We start from the raw sequence: 18,290 nt of genomic DNA, 5'->3' as shown, positions 1-18,290 counted from the left end.
CTGCCACCGAAGAACCTGCCACCGAAGAACCTGCCACCGAAGAACCTGCCACCGAAGAACCTGCCACCGAAGAACCTGCCACCGAAGAACCTGCCGCCGAAGAACTTGCCGCTGAAGGACCTGCCGCTGAAGAACCTGCCGCTGAAGAATCCCCTGCTTCCGATGAAGCTGCTCCGGCGGAAGATGCCCCTCCTGCTGAGGAGCCTGCAGCAGAGGAGCCGCCAGCTGAAGAGCCTGCTGCTGCCGAGGCACATACCGTCGATGAAGTTGCAGTCGAGGATCCCGCCGTCGAAGACCCTACGGTTGATGAAGGGGGTCTTGATGCTGGAGATGTTGCAGCTGCAGCCATTGTAGGAGCTGCTGGCGCTGCTGTAGGCGCTGCTAGCCGGGTCCACAGGCGGCGGCGTCATACTCGACGTGAATCGAATGGCCTTGATCTGCACGGTCACAGGGCGAAACTAGAGAGAACGAAAGACGAAGCCGGGCTCTTTGACAGCGCTCTTGCTAGACAGATTTCCAAGGCCAAGGAAGAAGAGATTGCGCGTCACGGATCGGAAGAATACAAGGAAAAATTAAGAGAGAAACGGGAAAGGAATGATGCACGCCGGGAGGCCGAACAGGCCGCACGGGCACAGCAGGAGGCTGAAGAGGCAGCAGCGAAAGAAGAGAAAAGACGGAAGCGCCACGAAGAAAGGGAAAGACAAAGAAGAGTCTCCGATGAAATTAATGCTAGAGCCGAGGCGGAACGCGCTCGGAGGCGCCAAGAGAGAGAGGAAAGAAGGGCAAGAGAAGGGGAAGAAGCAGCTGCGGGAGCCGAGGAGGGAGGCGAGTCGAGAAGAACTCGACGACCTAGCCATGGAGATTCTAACAGTGGTGGGAGCAACTCCGGATCTGGTGGTATCCCTGGGCTTTTGAGAAGGTTGGGAACTGGGGAGAGCGACACTAAGGCTTTGTTATTTCTCCGAGTCAATGACCCAGAACCACCAAGGAGAAGTCATCGCGAACATCGTCATCGGAGCCATGAATCAGATCACGACAGGAACAGCGCTGGCGAAGAAAGCTCTCGTCGACATAGACACTCGAGTGACCGGCCACGTATGGACAGACACTCCAGCTCACGAAGCCAAAGGTATTACGAGGAACCGAGGATGGGGATCATCGAGAAGGTGGTCAACACGATTGCCGGAAGAGCATGAGTTTTTCTTTTGTATCATCAACAGGTGGAATTGTAACTAGGACGGAGTATCTCTCCAAGCAGAGACAGCACTACACAGATTTCTCACGAAGGTCAGGTGTATCAGCACGGCGCATTCATTATATATCGATTTGGCTGAGAGAACTGGACTATTTGTATGGTTAACATGTTGGTGTGATGTATACAAGCCACATGAAGGGACATGGTAACAGCGAAGAATTCTTTAAGATGCTTTTTATACTGAAGCGTTCTTTTAAAAGATCACTATCTCAATATCAGAAATTGCAAATTGTTTTTGTTTCATTCTACAAAGAAGAAGCGTCTCGTTGCCGTGTCTTCCTCGGTCGTTTCTAGCCCGAACCATGACCCATTCCCCGCAACTTCATCATGGCATGCATCAGTAGATCTTCATGGTCTAGCCAAAGGGACTGCAACTGTACCATTTTTCATACGATCATCCTCTCCTCTTTTGAGTTTCATTGTCGTAGAGTTTTCTCCAGATACAGAGTATTTTCGTCTGAGAAGACTCGGACACTGACCGTTCGGTACAATGACCTTCCGACGTCACCCATCTGTGTCGTTACGAACAGGCTCGTCGAGGTCGGATGGTTCCTCGTCTTCATGGACAGCAGAAGTTTGCAATCCTCGCGTTAGCCATGACCAAAACATCACGCCGATGACCTCCCTTGTTCTCCTACAGTGTTGAGAAAGCTATAATACTCCAAAATGATGACGGGGGTAAACTTCCAACGGCCGGTATATCGAGACGAACTCTCTACTAACATCTAACAGGTCTTGTGTAGTTTCGTACTGGTCATCTTCCTCTGCGTCTTTCCCGTCACAGCGTTGCCAAACAATCACACAGACCCTTCGACAAATGCCGTGGTAGACAAGGGTACATTCGGCAACCCGTCTGTTAATGTCCGCCCTAAATTTCGGTACTGGACCCCAGACGCATCCGTTGATCTGGATACTGTTGCCGACGACGTCCAAGCTGCGGGCGACATTGGTGCTGCTGGTCTGGAGCTACTGGGATACTATCTCTACGGTGGCCCTCCCAGTAATGGTGCAGGGAGGGGAGACTCCGCGCCTGTGGATTGGGCAACGTACGGGTTTGGCACTCCAGCATGGCGTACGTGTGACAATAATATTGAAAGGCCGAATGATACAACTACCAATGTACTGACTTTTGTCAATCACAGACAGTCTTGTCCAAGCGTTCGCGCAAGCTCATAAAGACAATGACCTGATCATGGACTTTGCCATTGGACCTAATCAAGGAACTGGCGTTCCCGCGCCCGAAGGCAGCGATGGTCTCGCGTGGGACCTTGTGGCTTTCAATGTATCGACACCAGCACCCGGAGGATCGTTCAACGGAACCCTCCCTGGTTGGGGCACTGGGACGTTGCAAGCGGCCATCACTGGTCTGGCTATCAAGACGGAGTATCTGACTAACACCCTAGAGCCTAGCTTGCCTGGTGATTTACCTATGAATCGCACTCAAATCACCCTCTCCGAAGAGAGTCTCCGGGATATCACTAACATGGTGGATGAAGACGGCCACGTGTCTGTGACGTTTGATGCTGCCGACGCCAATACTACAGTCGGTGGTGGTGGTGGTGGTGGCGGTGTTAACAACACCATCTTTGCCATCTACCTCATCCACTCTGACTACCGAGCGCAAGACGGACCGGATGACCTAGGTGGTCCACAGACACCCGCAAAGTCTTTTGTCCAAAATGGATCGTGGGCCGCAGACCATTTCTCCTCTCAGGGAGCCCAAACGATCACCAAGTTCTGGGAAGAGTACGTGCTGATCAACGGCACCAGGGAGCTGTTGATGCAAGTCGGGAATTATGGCTGGGAGGACAGCGTCGAGATCGAAGCCAATGTATTCTGGACAAGGAGTTTCTCGGTACAATTTGAGAAGGACCACGGATATTCCATCAACAAGTGGCTTCCGACGCTGTTCCATCGAAACGGTCACGCGAAGGAGTCGAATCCTCCCGTTTGGTGGGTTACGGACGCTCCTGATGCAGGGGAGAGTCGGACGGCAGACTATCGAGAGACCGTGAGATTCACCTAACACCATCTCTCTATAATTGTTGTTCGAGACTGACCGGATGTTGGTGTGCCATCATTGAATACAGCTTGCAAAGCAATACCATGCGTACCTGACGGGCCTGAACGAATGGGCGGAGGAGTATCTCGATATACAGTTCTCGGCACAAGTATCTTATAATATGCCAATGGACATGGTAAGGACGAGTAAAAGCATCTTCTCGAAAGGTGGAAAGTTGTTTCGAATGGCTAACAATCAGAATACTGTATATAGCTCGCGAATATCCCCAGTGTCGACGCACCCGAATGCGAATCCCTCGACTTTAGCGATTTGATCGATGGCTATCGACAGTACGCAGGTCCGGCCAACCTTGCACGACGACGGATTGTCTCTTCTGAATGTGGCGCCGTACGTGGCGAGGCGTATGCCCAACTGCTTCCAGAGTTGATGTGGCATGCCAAACGGTCCTACGCGGGAGGTGTGAATCAGTTCGTTTTTCATGGGTTTCCTTATTCTGGCAATGTAAGTCGTCACCCTTACCCCATCTGTTGTCATAATGAGTTCTACAATCCTTGTAACGAGTCTTCTGCTATATTCGAGATACTCACACTTGTGGCGTTGTGCAAATTCTAGTACGGAAATACAACTTGGCCAGTCTTCACCACATTCAACTATCAGTACTCCAACATGCATGGACCCAGCGATCCTGGTTGGGAATATTATAGGGATCAAATCGATTTCATCGCCCGAAACAATTTCATCCTGCAGACCGGAGTGCCCAAGTTCGACGTTGCGTTTTGGCAGAAAATGACGACGTATCCGGGACACATCCAGCTGAGGACGTATCAACCCACGGATCTCGAAGAGGGAGGGTATACTTATGAATACCTCAGTCCCGACAACCTGGACCTGCCTTCTGCAAAAGTAGAGGACGGTATACTTGCTCCCGATGCACAGGGGTTCAAAGCAATGGTCGTGCGGGCGAATGATTCGTTGACTGCTAGTGGTGTTGAACGACTGGTCGATTTCGCACACTCTGGGTTGCCCATCGTATTCTCGGGAGGTGTTCCTACGACGGTTCTGGGGACGGCGATGACGGGGAATTCTAGTCTGCAGAGCACTGCCAAACAAACACTGGAGGAATTGTCGTCGTCGCTGAGTAATGTGCTTGTCACTCAGTCTTACGACGGACTAACCACGACCTTGGCCTCGATGGGTATTTATCCCACGACGAATGTCAGCAGTAATGGATCATGGTACACATTGTGGCGAAGGGATGATGCCACCGACACGGATTATTTTTTCGTCTACAACGACGCCATTGACGATCGTCACGGACAAGGATATACTGTTGGTACGATCAGGTTCAATAATGTCACTGGAACACCTTACGAGTATGATGCGTGGACTGGGAAGCAAGAGCCGATCGTGACGTACACGCAAGACAATGAGAGCACCACCATTCCATTCACGTTGGCTGGGAGCCAGTCGACCATCGTTGCCTTTCATGCTGGGCCGTCCGACAACGCGAGTCATACAGGAGCAGGCGGCCATTTGACTGATGTATCGTCTGGGATACTCGAGGTGACAACCTCCAGTGCGAATTCCAGTAATGGTGGCAGTGGCGGCGGCAATATTGTTCTTCAGGTCGGGCCAGGGCCGACACAACAGACGTATACCACGTCCTCGGGAGAGACAAAATCAGTTCAACCATGCAGCTCGTCGAGTTTGGGACTGTCAAATTGGACACTCGTGGTTGAACATTGGGATCCTCCTTCTGACATGCAAATATCTACGGGCACTCAGAAACACAATACGACGCATCACCTTGAGAAGTTGGGATCGTGGCAAGAGATTGACGGACTGAAAAACGTGTCTGGAAGGGGGTATTATAATACGACGTTTACTTGGCCGTTTTCTGGATCGTCAGTGGGAAGTATAGGCAGTGCCACCGGAGCCATCATAGACTTTGGCTTCATCGTACACACCCTCCGGGCTTGGGTGAATGGGGTTCAATTGCCTCCGTTGGACGTGACGAGACCGCGGGCCGACATCAAGACATTGTTGGTTGAAGGTGTGAATACGGTGGAAGTAATTGTTGCTACACCGTTGGGGAATGTTATGAGACCTATTTGGTTTGACTTGGAGACCAGTGGAACTGGCCCTGGGAGTCCAGGTGCAGGTGGTGCATTATTACCTCCTGTCGTGGATTATGGGTTGGTTGGGGACGTGATGGTTGTGCCTTATAGAGAAGAGGTGGTTGTCTTTTGAGTACCTACCTATAGGTACCTGAGGTGAAGTATTTGAGGTCTAGGTTGGCTGTATTGGCAAGGTGGTCGTCGATGAGATGGACTGACCTCCTAGTTCGAATCGCCGCATTCTTTTGTCCCGTAAATACTTGCCCGCTTGCTCTCGCTCTCGTTATCGTTATCGTTATCGTTATCGTTTATCTTTGTCAACTCCCCGCAATCGATACGGACAAGTCCTTCAACAAGCCGTTAGAGGGTCGACCGGCTATTGTGCCGATGGCGATGTTGCCGGCATCATTCTATGGCCTTTTCACCTGCCAGAATGGAACAAGTTTGATGGTCTTCCTGAAAGAAGACAAGCCAATGGATCTTCTCTTTTGTACAGGGATGATTCGAAAACCCTGGCGATCAATTACTGTACATCCTGTACGGCGTACTCGTCCAATTGATATATGATGAATCTTGCCCCTCACGCGTTCAAATGCTATGAATTTATTTCGCTCCCCGGGTAAATAATCTGCCAAACTCATTCATTCTCTCTGTCCCTCCTCGTACTATTACTCGAAAGTATATCAAAGGCGGAGAACCAAACTAGACTCGGCACCTGAGGTAGGGACTTGTTGTACTTCCCTTCTTGTCATTTTCCTGCTTTCCTCTCTCTTCGATCGAACAAATCTCGACCAAGGACACACGAGATTAAGGATCAGATCGATTCGACTGGTACCCCTCCTCTCAAGATAGCGACAGCCATACCTTGAAACTCGACAACAATGGGTTCAACTACGCAATCATTCAAGGCCGAGGCCGTCTTCCCTAGCACCAGTCCACCGTTTGTGCAATTCGCAAGTAGGCGCAGTGTGGTGCACAGTACGAAGGGTATGGTGGCATGTACGCAACCTCTAGCAGCCGAGGCAGGACAGAGAATATTGAAGATGGGTGGGAACGCAGCTGTATGTATTCTACCAAAGGCTTGATCTTCTCTCCCCCCCAGAAACATGTCTAATATTCGCTTTCTTCCCTTTAGGATGCCGCAGTCGCAGTCGGTACGATATACCTCGCCCACCCACACCCTCATAACCAGACAACACTAACACCTCCGGTACAGCTGCTGCGTTAAACATGACCGAACCCTCGTCGACCGGTATAGGAGGAGACATGTTTTGTTTGTTCTTCGACGCCAAAACCAAAAAAGTACACGCGTTGAATGGATCCGGTAGGAGTCCGAAGAATACCTCGGTCGAACAAGTACGCAAAGAGCTGGGCCAGAAGAACGGAAATATACCTACCCACAGTGCACTCGCTGTGACGGTGCCAGGTGCGGCGGCAGGTTGGGTCGACACCATTGCCAAGTTTGGTAGTGGGAAGGTCAGTATGGAACAGATCCTCACACCCGCGATTGAGCTGGGTGAGGAAGGGTTTCCTGTCAGTGAATTTGCTGCGAGCTTTGTAAGTCTTACGTATCACCACAAGAGCGACGGGAATAGAGCTGATGAGAGTGTGTGAAATAGTGGCAAGCAGGTGAAGCGGATTTGAAACGAGCATCGCCGAATTTCCGAGAGATGCTGAAACGAGATAAGAAGGCGGATCAGTTCGTCCGGGCCCCAAGGGCAGGTGAGATCATGCACAACCCTTGCCTGGCGCAAACGTTTAGGGCCGTGGCGGCGGAGGGGAAGAAGGGCTTCTACACGGGCAAGATCGCGCAGAGCATCGTCGACGTTCTTCGGTTTTCGGGCGGGTTCGTGGAATTATCGGATCTGGAAGACCATATGAACCGCGGCGCAGATGAGCCTGAAGCCATCTCGCTCAAGTTCCGAGGTCAGAATGTCAAAAACAAAGGACCGCACCGGTTGGCGGACAATGCGGGGGACTATTTTGTCGAGCTGTGGGAACATCCTCCGAACGGACAGGGGATTGTTGCCCTGATGGCCCTGGGGATTCTGGAGGAGCTGGAACGGACTGGCAAGATCCAGACGTTTGCTCTGGAAGATCACAACAGCGCCTCGTACCTACATGCGGTGATTGAAGCCCTCCGGATCGCCTTTGCGGATGCAGCCTGGTGGGTAACGGATCCCGAGTTCATGCCAGTCAAGTCTGCGGAATTGATCTCGAGAGAATACCTGGCTGAGCGGGCGAAACTGTTCAATCCGGAAAAAGCCGTCGATCACGCGCATGGCAAACCGCGCAGTCCAGCCCAGAACCACAGTGACACGGTGTACTTTGCCGTCGCGGACAAGGATGGCAACGGGTGCAGTTTCATCAATTCGAACTACGAAGGGTTCGGCTCGTGTATCATCCCGCAAGGGTGTGGGTTTACGCTGCAGAACCGGGGGTCGAACTTTGACTTGGCGCCAGATGACCATCCGAACGTCTACCAGGGCGGAAAGAGACCTTACCATACCATCATTCCCGGAATGATCACCCACGGAGACGCAGCTGAGAGACAGTTGCATTCGGTGTATGGTGTCATGGGAGGGTTCATGCAGCCACAAGGCCACGTTCAGGTGTTGCTCAACATGGAGGTGTTTGGCATGAATCCTCAACAGGCACTGGACGCACCGAGGATCTGTCTCGGTGCGGGAATGCCGGAGGATGGGGAGAAGCAGATGAATGTTGTGTATCTGGAGGAAGGAATCGACGACGAAGTGGTCAAGGTGTTGAAGAAGATGGGTCATGATGTCGAGGTCGTGAATGGTTGGAAACGAGGGAGGTTTGGAAGAGGGCAGATTATCAGAAGACATGTTGATGAAGAGACGGGACAGGCTGTGTTTAGCGGTGGAAGTGATTTGAGGGGTGATGGAATGGCTATTCCCGCGTAGACGGTACTTGTACGTACAAGTCCATCAGAGGTAATCCTGAGTATGGAGTATTCATGAAGATGACTGTTCAATTCCTCTGGGACCTTGATGCGATACCATCCTTGAGAAGATCAGGGACGGAAATGTAGTGTACAGTACCTGGTATCTTGTTCCTGATACAGCGTGCCCTACCTGATTGTGTGAGCAGTACTCGTACAGGACCTGTCTACTACGTACCTCTTATGAGTATTACAACGCCATCTTAACACAGCGCCAAGGGACGTACTGTGAGCGACAAGGTCTCGCTCGGATCCCTAAAGTTATTTGGGACCGTTTATCCAAAGGCAAGACCGAGATACTGCTGGGATGACTTTGTCAAAATGCATTCTTCTGAGAATACCTGGCCCCTATATCAACGCCCTGTTCATGGACAGATTGGTCATGAGATCCAGCCTGTCGATTTTCTTTTCACTCCGTCATGTGTGATCAGTTCAAAATTTATCTCGAGCCAGTCAAAGAACAACACGTTCGGTTATTTCGGAATGTTCTGGTAGTTATTGACCTTCCCTTATGGGTCAAGGGTTGTTTGTTGTACTCTTTGGCCCCAGCTCGACTTTCTTCTCTCAAACTAGTTCAGTCGTGTTCCGCACAAGGTACACGAATCATAACCAGCGATAAGCATCCCACGACTAGCAACACAAGCTTCCCCCGGCTTTTCCAACACCCCTGTCTCGTGCTCCCTCCCTCGTACTCGTAGTGCAGATCCATTCATTACGGACCGTCAAATCAGCAATCATTCCGGTCATATCTACTGCGTCATGGTGTTGATAGGGCTCTCACGGGTACTACGATACTACGAGGCAACTAGCAACCTAGTTACCTTTCTCACCATCGCAAGGTAGCATTCTCATCTTCATTCCAACCGCTTTCAACAGGACAGGCTCCAAAGCTCCTTCGGCCTTTTCCGTCCACGAGATTCTCCTCTTCACTGCATACGCGAGTACCTTTTCCTGTTTTGCCTCTCGCTTTCTCCGTCAGTCAATCACCTTCCTTTCTCTGACTCGCAGGGTTACCACAGAGGTGGAGAAGTAGCTTCATCATCATGCATCATGCATCATGAGCTTCCTGAACCCAGGCACGAAGTAGTTTGTAGGTGAGTACCTATGTTTTGTTGACAAGCTCATCCAAGCTTCGAATCCCAACCGGCCTTTCTTTTTTTATTGTTGTTTTCCTCATCTCTGTTGCTTGTCCTGTCCTACCGTAGAGGTGTTGTTACGTCCTTTTGGTCATCACCATCACCTCGTGCGCAGACATGAAATTGTCCCTCATCACCTTGGCCCTGGGCCTGGCTTCATCCGTTTCAGCGCGGAGAACAGGTGCACATGTCGGTAAACAATTCCCTCAAGCCAAGAGGAACATTGCACCGAGGGCAGCAGTAGCAGAAGCAGCAGCTCCAGCCACTCCGCAACTCGAGAAACGAGCTTCGCATCAATTCTTGACAAACACCACCAAAAGTATGACCTCTGGTCCCCGCGAGATCCTGCTGACATTCTTTGCTAACACCTACCCAGAATTCGCCGTCAATGGAAGCGCGATCCCAGATGTCGACTTCGACGTCGGCGAATCCTATGCCGGTCTTCTACCCATTTCGGATGCCAAAGACTCCCCGGAACTGTTTTGGTGGTTCTTCCCTTCGACCAACCCTGCGGCGAAGAACGAAATTGTGATTTGGCTCAACGGTGGTCCTGGTTGCAGTTCTCTAGAGGGCTTCCTACAAGGTTAGGAGAGCAAACATGGAAAGGACCATCAAGCTCTGCCTGCTAACGCGATATGCTCAGAAAACGGACCCTTCTTATGGCAATACGGTACTTACAAGCCTGTACGAAATCTCTGGTCATGGACCAATCTGACCAACATGGTCTGGGTGGAACGTAAGTTAGGCCAGGTCTAATGCCTGCAACACGACACATCTAAGCTAACAATGTGTGCTCGCGTCACAGAACCCGTGGGAACCGGTTTCACTCAAGGTAAAGTCAACGCGACCTCAGAAGCCGACGTGGCAGCGGACTTTTTGGGATTCTTCAAGAACTTTGTCAAGACCTTTTCCATGCAAGGTTACACTGTCTATGTCACCGGCGAGTCCTACGCGGGTTACTACGTGCCCTACATCGCGGATGCCATGTTCAACGCCAACGACACGGAATACTACAACATCAGTTCCATCATGATCTACGACCCTAGTCTGAGTTACGACGTGGTCCAAGAACAACTCCCGGCCGCGGCGTTTGCGAACTACTGGGCCGACGCACTCTCCTTGAACAAGACTTACATGGCTCAACTGAACAACATGTCAGACACTTGTGGCTACACGTCCTTTTTGGAGGAGGCGTTGACGTTCCCACCCAAAGGTCCCCTCCCCACGCCTCCCAACGTCGACCTCGACGACGACAGCTGCGACACTTTTGATTCTTTAGTTAATGCCATCTCCGAGGTCAACCCTTGCTTTGACATCTACCAAATCTTCACGACGTGCCCTGTGCTTTGGGACGTTCTGGGTTTCCCCGGTTCGTTTGACTATCTCCCCGAAGGAGCCAGCATCTACTTCAACCGGACGGACGTGCAAAAGGCCATTCACGCGCCGATCCAACCCTGGGACGAATGCAGTGCCAACCCGGTGTTTGTCAACAACACGGACACGTCTACACCATCGACGTTGAGCGTGTTGCCAGGTGTCATCGAAAAGGCCGACCGTGTCATCATCGGCCATGGACTCATCGACATGGTTTTGATCTTCAACGGAACTTTGGTTGCAGTTCAGAACATGACCTTCAACGGAGGACAAGGGTTTTCGGTTCCACCCGCAGAGTGGGATGATTTCTATGTCCCTTACCACGTCTCGTACAGCAATCAGTTGGGCGACCTGGCCGGTGCAGGACACATGGGTCAGTACCACACCGAGAGAGGTTTGACCGTGGTGACGGTTCAACTGTCGGGTCACATGATTCCTCAGTATGCCCCCAGCGCGGCCTACAGGCATCTTGAGTTCTTGTTGGGTCGGATCCCCGATTTGGGCACCGTGGGACCATTTACGACCATGAAGAATACAAGTTATTAGGGGAGAGAGAAAAGGAAGAAGGAAAGACTGTTCATGAGGAGGCATGGGAACAGTTGGAGAGAGGATGTGGAAGTAATGACTGTATATACGTATGTGGGATGATCTGAATGAGTAGTAATGAAGGATTGATTGCATCCGGTATTACAGAGTGTAAGTCCTAGAAATGTCTTGATCTTTGTCCGTCACAGACATCCGACATCAATCTTATCATATCGTTATTGTTATTATCTTATCATATCTTGTCTGAACCCCTCACTTCCATCTCCTGCCCTAATAGGAACATTTTATGTTTTGTACAGTACAGTAATTGACCCCACCATCCATCACTGGGATTCTTACAGTGACTGGCTTTTTGATCGCCCTCCTTTTCTCGCACAGGGAACAGATTAAACAGCAGGTACTGTACTAATATGAACATACATCCATCACTTCGATAGCCGGTATGTATTTAGGTAAGGACCGTATCAACGAGGACAGTACGGTCAAAAAAAGTTGTCCCACCTCTGAAGCCGAACTCACCACCCGACCACAAAACACTTGACCCCACATTGATTGGATCCATGGAACTCGTAAACTTGACACTTTGATCCTGGCTTGAAGAACTAGAGAAACTTCGTGGGGCTATTCTTTCAATGCCTCGAAACTGAGAGTTCTGGGACTTGTGACCCTACCTTACGAACTGACATGTAAACCTGTCCTTGTATGGCTTCACGCATCGTCTTCGGACACTTTGTGAATGATGTTGACCTAACAAAGTACAATGTGCTCTCCATGTCACAATGCCCAAGGTACAGGCAGGTATTAAACCGAGACTCCGTCAAGTATGCTTGGAGTGATCCCGAAAAGTCATACGGAGTGAGAATGAAAAAAAATGGAGACGGTAAACCACGGTCTTTTTGCCAGTCCTACAGTAACCTGGTCCTCACTGTCATGTTCACGTTGGGGGTAGGGCCTAGAAACAGGGCGTTCGTAGACCCGTCATTGACCTATTCGTAGGTAGCCTTGAAAACGATCGAGTGTGGTGTTTGTCCGTATTACCCTTTCCATTTTTCCACCCATCTGGTGTGATTGTTTTACGAGTTCAACGCAGTACCTGGTATCAAAATCTCCATGATTGTGGGGAAACCCGCTTTCTCTAAGATCCATCATCATCATCATCATCCATTTATTTACTTCACTTCCCATTACCTCCTCGGGATATTATTGTCACTTGCACATTACCTACACAAAAAGACACTACTCTACCACTCGTAATAACTTGTTGAGGAGTTGTCGACCACGGTGACACGATCAATCAGGACCTGGTGTCTTTTGCCCGACACATCTTTACTCGAGTCAAAGGCGATCAAGTATAACCAAAGGTGGCCGAGCCGACACCGTTTACATCAACTGCCGAAAACAACTAGCAAGTGAAAGAATACTGCAACAACAACCATCAAAATGAATAAACTCGACGACCTCAAACACAACCTTACCGAGGAAAAGGTACAAAATGAAAAGGTATGTACGTCCCTGACGGTCCATCAGAAAAGAAACTACGTCTCGTGTTCTCGTGTTTGTTTCCTTGGTGTGTACTAACGTCACTTTATAGCCATCAAACGGTACCATCTCCCGTGGTCCATCACCTAACCGAGGTCAATCACTCCGTGATGTCGACGCGGTTGGTCCGGATTGTGACAACAAGAGAGATTGGCAAAAGAAACGTGGTATCGACATAACCAAACAAGTCAGACTGGTCAAGTTGAATCACATGAGGTATCAACATCCAGATCTGAATAAGATCACTACATTCTTGAGGGGTAAGTTTTTGATTTTCCTCCCACCCCCCCCCCCCCTTGAACCACAACGTCCTGCGCAAGGCCTTGCTGACTCTTCAGACTTTGGTATGCACGTCACGAAAAAGGGTGACGGTGAGCGTTGGTTCAGGGGTTACGGACCGGATCAGTACGTTTATTACGCCAAAGAGGGACCTAAAAAGTACTTGGGAGGATCGTTCGAGGTCGAATCTCGTGAAGAACTCGAAAAGGTCCTCAAATTGCCCGGTGCCACCGTCGTGTCAAACGGGATCGAAGAGATGAAGGACGCCCCAGGGGGTGGATACATCGTCACCATCGCCGACCCCGAAGGATTCTTGGTCAATTTCGTCTGGGGTCAAGCGCCCGTCAAGGAAGAACGTGCGAAACCGGCAAAACTGAAATTGAACGACGAGGTCGACAAACCGAGACAAAAGGCTTTTCAGAGGTTCGATCCTGGACCGGCAGAAGTTCACAAGGTGAGTTTTTTTTAGTTTTTTTTTTCCTTTGGGGTTTGCTGATTGATCACTCAAACTGTACCCTCGTTGTGGAAATGACACGCTGACAATTGAACCTCTCCTTTCTCAGCTCGGTCATTTCGGTCTCAACGTACAAGATTTCCCTGCACAAATGACGTGGTACACGACTCACTTCAACATTGTCCCGTCGGACATTTTGTACGTGCCATTGGACAAGATCGATCCCGAGACGAATCGACCCGCCCGGAAGGAGGTTGCTCTTTTCGCCATGATCGATCGAGGTCAAGATCTCGTGGATCACCATACTTTCTTCATGACCACTTTGACCCCGGGGGTCGAAAAACATGTCCACCACTCGTCCTACGAGGTTCACGACTTCGACACTCAGGCCCTCGGCCACCAATGGTTGGCCGAGAAGAAATACACCCCGGTGTGGGGGGTCGGTCGACACATCCTGGGGTCGCAAATCTTTGATTACTGGTGGGACATCAACGGGTTCATGGTGGAACATTACGCCGATGGTGACCTCGTCAACATCGACACGCCCATGGGCTATGGACCCGCCGGTCACGAAGGGTTGGCCGTATGGGGTCCTGACGTCCCTACCGAGTTTTTGGAGTAAATCGAAGTCACCTAATTAACAGTCACTCAGTCACTCAGTCACTCATCGGACAAGGGCCAATACCGACTATAACCGCCATCTCCACCGACACCACTACCGCCGACGAAGAAAGTGTTGTACATGTGGAATGGAGGACAGGGTCACGGTGGGAGGTTGGGAAACAATCTTTTCGACGACACACACGGTCGTTTTCCTACACAAAGAGACACACGTATTTTTTCACACAAACACATGTATCCCCATGACGATTTGCACGACAGAGAAAGAGAGAGAGAGAGAGAGAGAGAGAGAGAGAGAGAGAGAGATGGACGTTGAACATTTGAAAAGGAATGTCCCCCTTTTGGGGTGAATGATTTCGGACCGAAAGAGAGGGAGAAAGAGGCGTGATGGCGCCTTGTTCAAGCAAAGTCGGAAAAAGAGAATTCAAAGTACAGATTGATATTGACATGAGGGCGGGCCACGAAAGGTAGCAAGTAGTATTTGAGTAGTCTTTTTTTCATTTTCTTTGATCCGACCAACGAGGCGATTGGTGGTCTATCCAAATCACATAACACACAAGTTCAAGAAGCTTTCTACATTCCAAAAATAGAATCCGTTCCCTAGACCAACGCTCACGTTCACACAAAACACCGAGACCACTGCATACGCTTGTACTTTGGTTCTGTACACCGAGTCGGACGGCAATCCCGTTGCAATTTCTGGATCGGATAGATTGATTCATTTTGAGAAAAATGGCCTTCTAGTTGGGTATTTACACCAGAGCGAAAAAGTCCATCACACAAAGCAGAGAGCACAACCTCTTGATCTAGATGGGGTTTTTTTTTTTCAAAACTACCGAGACTTCCTTCTGAGTGTCCTTTCACATCTGTTCATAGTGAACCTTGTTGATCAAGGTACCAATCTTTTCAATCTCGACCCTGATGTCACCCTTGTCCTCCAGGACGACCCTGGGTTGACGGAAGTAACCGATGCCGGCGGGGGTACCGGTCAGGAAGATGGTGCCGGCCTCCAAGGTGGTACCTTGGGACAAGTAGCTGATTTGTTTCTTGATGTCAAAGATCATGTTCCTGTACACAAGAGACACGGGTCAGAATAAAATTGTCACTTTGGTTTTGGTCGAGGCAAGAAGAAACATACTTGGTGTTACCGTCCTGGACGGTCTTTCCGTTGTAGATGGCCTTGATGTCCAAAGTCTGAGGGTCGGGGATGACATCCTTGGTGACCAAAACCGGTCCGAGGGGACAACTTCCATCCAGACCTTTGGAGAAGGACCATTGTGTGGTCAACATCTGCATCGTCCGGGCCGAAACGTCGTTGCTGCAGGTGTACCCGAGAACGTAGTCGAGAGCCTTGTCTTCAGGAATGTCACGACCGGTCTTGCCGATCACGACGCAAAGTTCCGCCTCGTAATCCGAAGTTCCATCCTGCGCGGCCTTGGGGACGGGGATAGCAGCCGGGTACGGGTCGGCGAGAGCGGTACGCGGTTTCGTGAAGAGGATGGGGGCTTTTGGGAGGGCCATGTTCGCTTCCTGTGATCATTCACAATCAGTACTGGGGAAGTTGATTTCTCGCAGATTTGTTTTTTTCTGCAGGCCACTCACATTCGCGTGGTCCTTGTAGTTCAAACCCAAGCATCGGATATAGTTGCAGTCTTCCATCGACACCGGTGACAGCAATTGCTTGACGGTGTAGACGATCGAGGTAACCTCGGGAGTGAAGATGGAACCATTGATCAGGTATGCCTCGACCTTCTTGCCCTCAAAGGTGTCGAGACCGACATCTCGGCTGGTGTCTTTGAGTTGGCCGAGATGGACTCTGTTGTCCTCGTTGGCGATGAAGCGGATGATGTGAGTTGCCTTGGCCATTTTTGTTTTCTGAGTCGGAGAAAGTACGAGTATTGTTGTGGTTTGGGTTGAAATGTGTGCGTAGGGAAACGAAATAGCTAGAGAAGATGGAAATCAAATCACCTACCAAAGAGTAAAGTGAAGCTGCGAAACAGTACCAACCGTCGACATCTCTTCAAGGCCCCACGGTGTAACTTTCTTTGCCCGATGATTCCCTTGTGTGGCCGCTGTTCATCGGGATAACATTGAACCCTGGAATCACCCCCGCGGTTGTTGCGGGAAAAGAGAGTCTCCGACTTGAGGGAACTGGCGGAGTCTTCTCCGATCCAAGTGGTCCAAAATGGGGGACCAAGGACGGTGATTGTTCAAATGCCGATGGGGGACTTGATGGAGGGGTTTGGTTGTCGTACTTGTACGAGAAGAAATCCTCAGAGATGGTGGGGTGGGAAATGAACAACTCTTTTGACTGATTGAGTGTGTGATGGCGAAAACCGCCGCAGCCCGAGTCAAGACTCGCTGCCGTCGCGGATTGCCGTCTTTAGCCGTGATGACTTATCAGCGCACGTGACTGAAAATGTATAGCACGTGACCCCATAAAACAACGGGCTTGGCCTGTTGTGCGAAGACCGTGATGGCAGGGTCCTTGTCATTTCTCAGCTGCGTCGATCCAAGAAGAAACGCCGTGCCTAGAGTGATGGTCAAGCGAAGTTTTGCCGATGACTATGGCGAGGGAGCACATCCTAGGATCCTAGAAGCCCTTGCCAGAAGCAACCTCTCACAACAGCCAGGTTATGGCAATGATGAATTTTGCACTCAGGCCAGGTCACTCATCAGAGAGAGTATCGGTGTCGAGGATGCTTCGGTTTTCTTCGTCACAGGAGGGACCCCCGCCAATTTGATATCAATAGCTTCTTGTCTCCGACCACACGAAGCCGTCATTGCAGCGACGTCAGGCCACATCTCAAGCAAGGAGGCAGGGGCCATTGAAGCGACCGGCCACAAAGTCATCCTTGCCCCCGGGACCAATGGGAAGCTGACGCCAAAAGCCGTCCAAGTGGCAGTCAACCAGAATTCCATGTTCCCCCATAACCCAAAGCCACGAATGGTATACATTTCAAACGCGACCGAGACGGGAACGGTCTACACTAAACGGGAACTGGAGGTCCTCGCCGACCTTTGCAAATGTCTCAACCTCATTCTCTTCATGGACGGTGCTCGACTCGCTGTTGCCTTGACATCTCCGGCCAATGACATGTCCTTGCAAGACATTTACAACCTCACCGACATGTTCTGGATTGGTGGCACGAAAATGGGCGCATTGCTGGGCGAGGCGGTTGTCATCAAGGACAAGACTGTTGCTGACGAATTCCCTTACCACATGAAGCAACGTGGATCTTTGCTGGCCAAAGGCCGAGTCTTGGGCATTCAGTTCGCCGAGCTCTTTCAAGACGAGCTGATCTTCGACCTCGCAAAACACGCCAACAAGATGGCCGCGGAAATTTCTTCCCACTTTGTCAAAGTCGGTGTCAAGTTACAGGCGACTACGGAGACTAATCATGTCTTTCCCATTCTATCCCAAAGAGTCGTGGAAGCCCTGCAAAAGGACTTCGTCTTTCATACCTGGGAACAGCTTCCAGATGGTCAGGTGATCATTCGACTCTTGACCTCATGGGCCACAAGGGTAGAAGACGTGCAGGCGTTGAAAGTCCGCGTCAGTCAACTAGTGGGCTCAACAACGAACGGCATCACATCATGATTTGGCAAGTAGATTTCAGTACTTGTGCTCCCAAAGACGAAAAGTTATTAGACCTTAGAATGTTATTTTAGAATTGGTATTGAGGATCCCGAGTCGAGGCAGCCTGTGTAGGTTGCGACAAACAATGACCGTCCTACGCCAGTCATTCGAGTCATAGTCAGCAAGTGGCACCACCTTTCACAGATCCGTTAATGAATACCTTCCATGACGGGTGTGTATCTACCAAAACATTACTTGAGACAGGCCGCAGAGCCTACATCGAAGCAGGTGAGTGACAACACTCGTACATATGCCGACTACTGTTCTTGCATCAGCACAGATGTTGTGCTGCAATGATCAGGTTCATCGGCGTGTATCTCGCTGAAAGTGCCCCATCCAGG

At 50.5% G+C, this 18,290-nt stretch overlaps 7 protein-coding genes across 8 annotated transcripts in view; 6 read left to right on the top strand and 1 right to left on the bottom strand.

The window, feature by feature from the left end:
* PV06_04208 (uncharacterized protein) overlaps positions 1–1,196 on the top strand; it is a gene marked incomplete at its 3' end in the record, with an annotated part of 5,416 nt that extends 4,220 nt beyond the window's left edge. The window contains exon 2 of the mRNA XM_016405071.1: positions 340–1,196. Within this exon, the coding sequence (XP_016263277.1) occupies positions 340–1,196 (857 nt within the window). The remainder of the gene's footprint in view (positions 1–339) is intronic.
* A 725-nt stretch (positions 1,197–1,921) lies between these two features.
* Positions 1,922–5,528, top strand: PV06_04207 (uncharacterized protein; the record flags this gene model as incomplete). Its single annotated transcript, XM_016405070.1, has 6 exons — positions 1,922–1,933; positions 1,988–2,327; positions 2,398–3,266; positions 3,346–3,453; positions 3,531–3,779; positions 3,891–5,528. 6 exons carry the CDS (start codon positions 1,922–1,924, stop codon positions 5,526–5,528), a joined length of 3,216 nt encoding a protein of 1,071 aa, XP_016263276.1.
* A 416-nt stretch (positions 5,529–5,944) lies between these two features.
* PV06_04206 lies at positions 5,945–8,503 on the top strand. 2 transcript variants are annotated; one of them, XM_016405068.1, is made up of 4 exons: positions 5,945–6,456; positions 6,531–6,549; positions 6,612–6,952; positions 7,015–8,503. In XM_016405068.1, exons 1-4 carry the CDS (start codon positions 6,277–6,279, stop codon positions 8,320–8,322), a joined length of 1,848 nt encoding a protein of 615 aa, XP_016263274.1. In that variant the 5' UTR covers positions 5,945–6,276; the 3' UTR covers positions 8,323–8,503. The 2 variants fall into 2 exon arrangements, with proteins under 2 accessions (XP_016263274.1, XP_016263275.1); XM_016405069.1 differs by having other exon boundaries at positions 6,531–6,952.
* A 454-nt stretch (positions 8,504–8,957) lies between these two features.
* Positions 8,958–11,643, top strand: PV06_04205 (uncharacterized protein). Its single transcript, XM_016405067.1, has 4 exons — positions 8,958–9,815; positions 9,873–10,079; positions 10,140–10,232; positions 10,302–11,643. Exons 1-4 carry the CDS (start codon positions 9,614–9,616, stop codon positions 11,414–11,416), a joined length of 1,617 nt encoding a protein of 538 aa, XP_016263273.1. The 5' UTR covers positions 8,958–9,613; the 3' UTR covers positions 11,417–11,643.
* An 814-nt stretch (positions 11,644–12,457) lies between these two features.
* On the top strand, positions 12,458–14,619 carry PV06_04204 (uncharacterized protein). The gene is made up of 4 exons (XM_016405066.1): positions 12,458–12,916; positions 13,008–13,215; positions 13,294–13,688; positions 13,798–14,619. Exons 1-4 carry the CDS (start codon positions 12,857–12,859, stop codon positions 14,308–14,310), a joined length of 1,176 nt encoding a protein of 391 aa, XP_016263272.1. The 5' UTR covers positions 12,458–12,856; the 3' UTR covers positions 14,311–14,619.
* Positions 14,620–14,908: 289 nt separating this feature from the next.
* Positions 14,909–16,573, bottom strand: PV06_04203 (uncharacterized protein). The gene is made up of 3 exons (XM_016405065.1): positions 15,912–16,573; positions 15,448–15,839; positions 14,909–15,377 (listed from the first exon to the last, which is right to left on the bottom strand). The coding sequence occupies exons 1-3, from the start codon at positions 16,173–16,175 to the stop codon at positions 15,170–15,172; spliced, it is 864 nt and encodes a 287-aa protein (XP_016263271.1). The 5' UTR covers positions 16,176–16,573; the 3' UTR covers positions 14,909–15,169.
* A 212-nt stretch (positions 16,574–16,785) lies between these two features.
* PV06_04202 (uncharacterized protein) lies at positions 16,786–18,008 on the top strand (the record flags this gene model as incomplete). The annotated part of the gene is made up of 1 exon (XM_016405064.1): positions 16,786–18,008. One exon carries the CDS (start codon positions 16,786–16,788, stop codon positions 17,908–17,910), a length of 1,125 nt encoding a protein of 374 aa, XP_016263270.1. The 3' UTR covers positions 17,911–18,008.
* Positions 18,009–18,290: the final 282 nt, after the last annotated feature.

The sequence above is a fragment of the Exophiala oligosperma genome (genome assembly GCF_000835515.1).
Source record: "Exophiala oligosperma strain CBS 72588 unplaced genomic scaffold supercont1.4, whole genome shotgun sequence".
Lineage (NCBI taxonomy): Eukaryota > Fungi > Ascomycota > Eurotiomycetes > Chaetothyriales > Herpotrichiellaceae > Exophiala > Exophiala oligosperma.
Note: the sequence above shows the minus strand (reverse complement) of the source record. Positions and strands in the feature narration are given on the sequence as shown.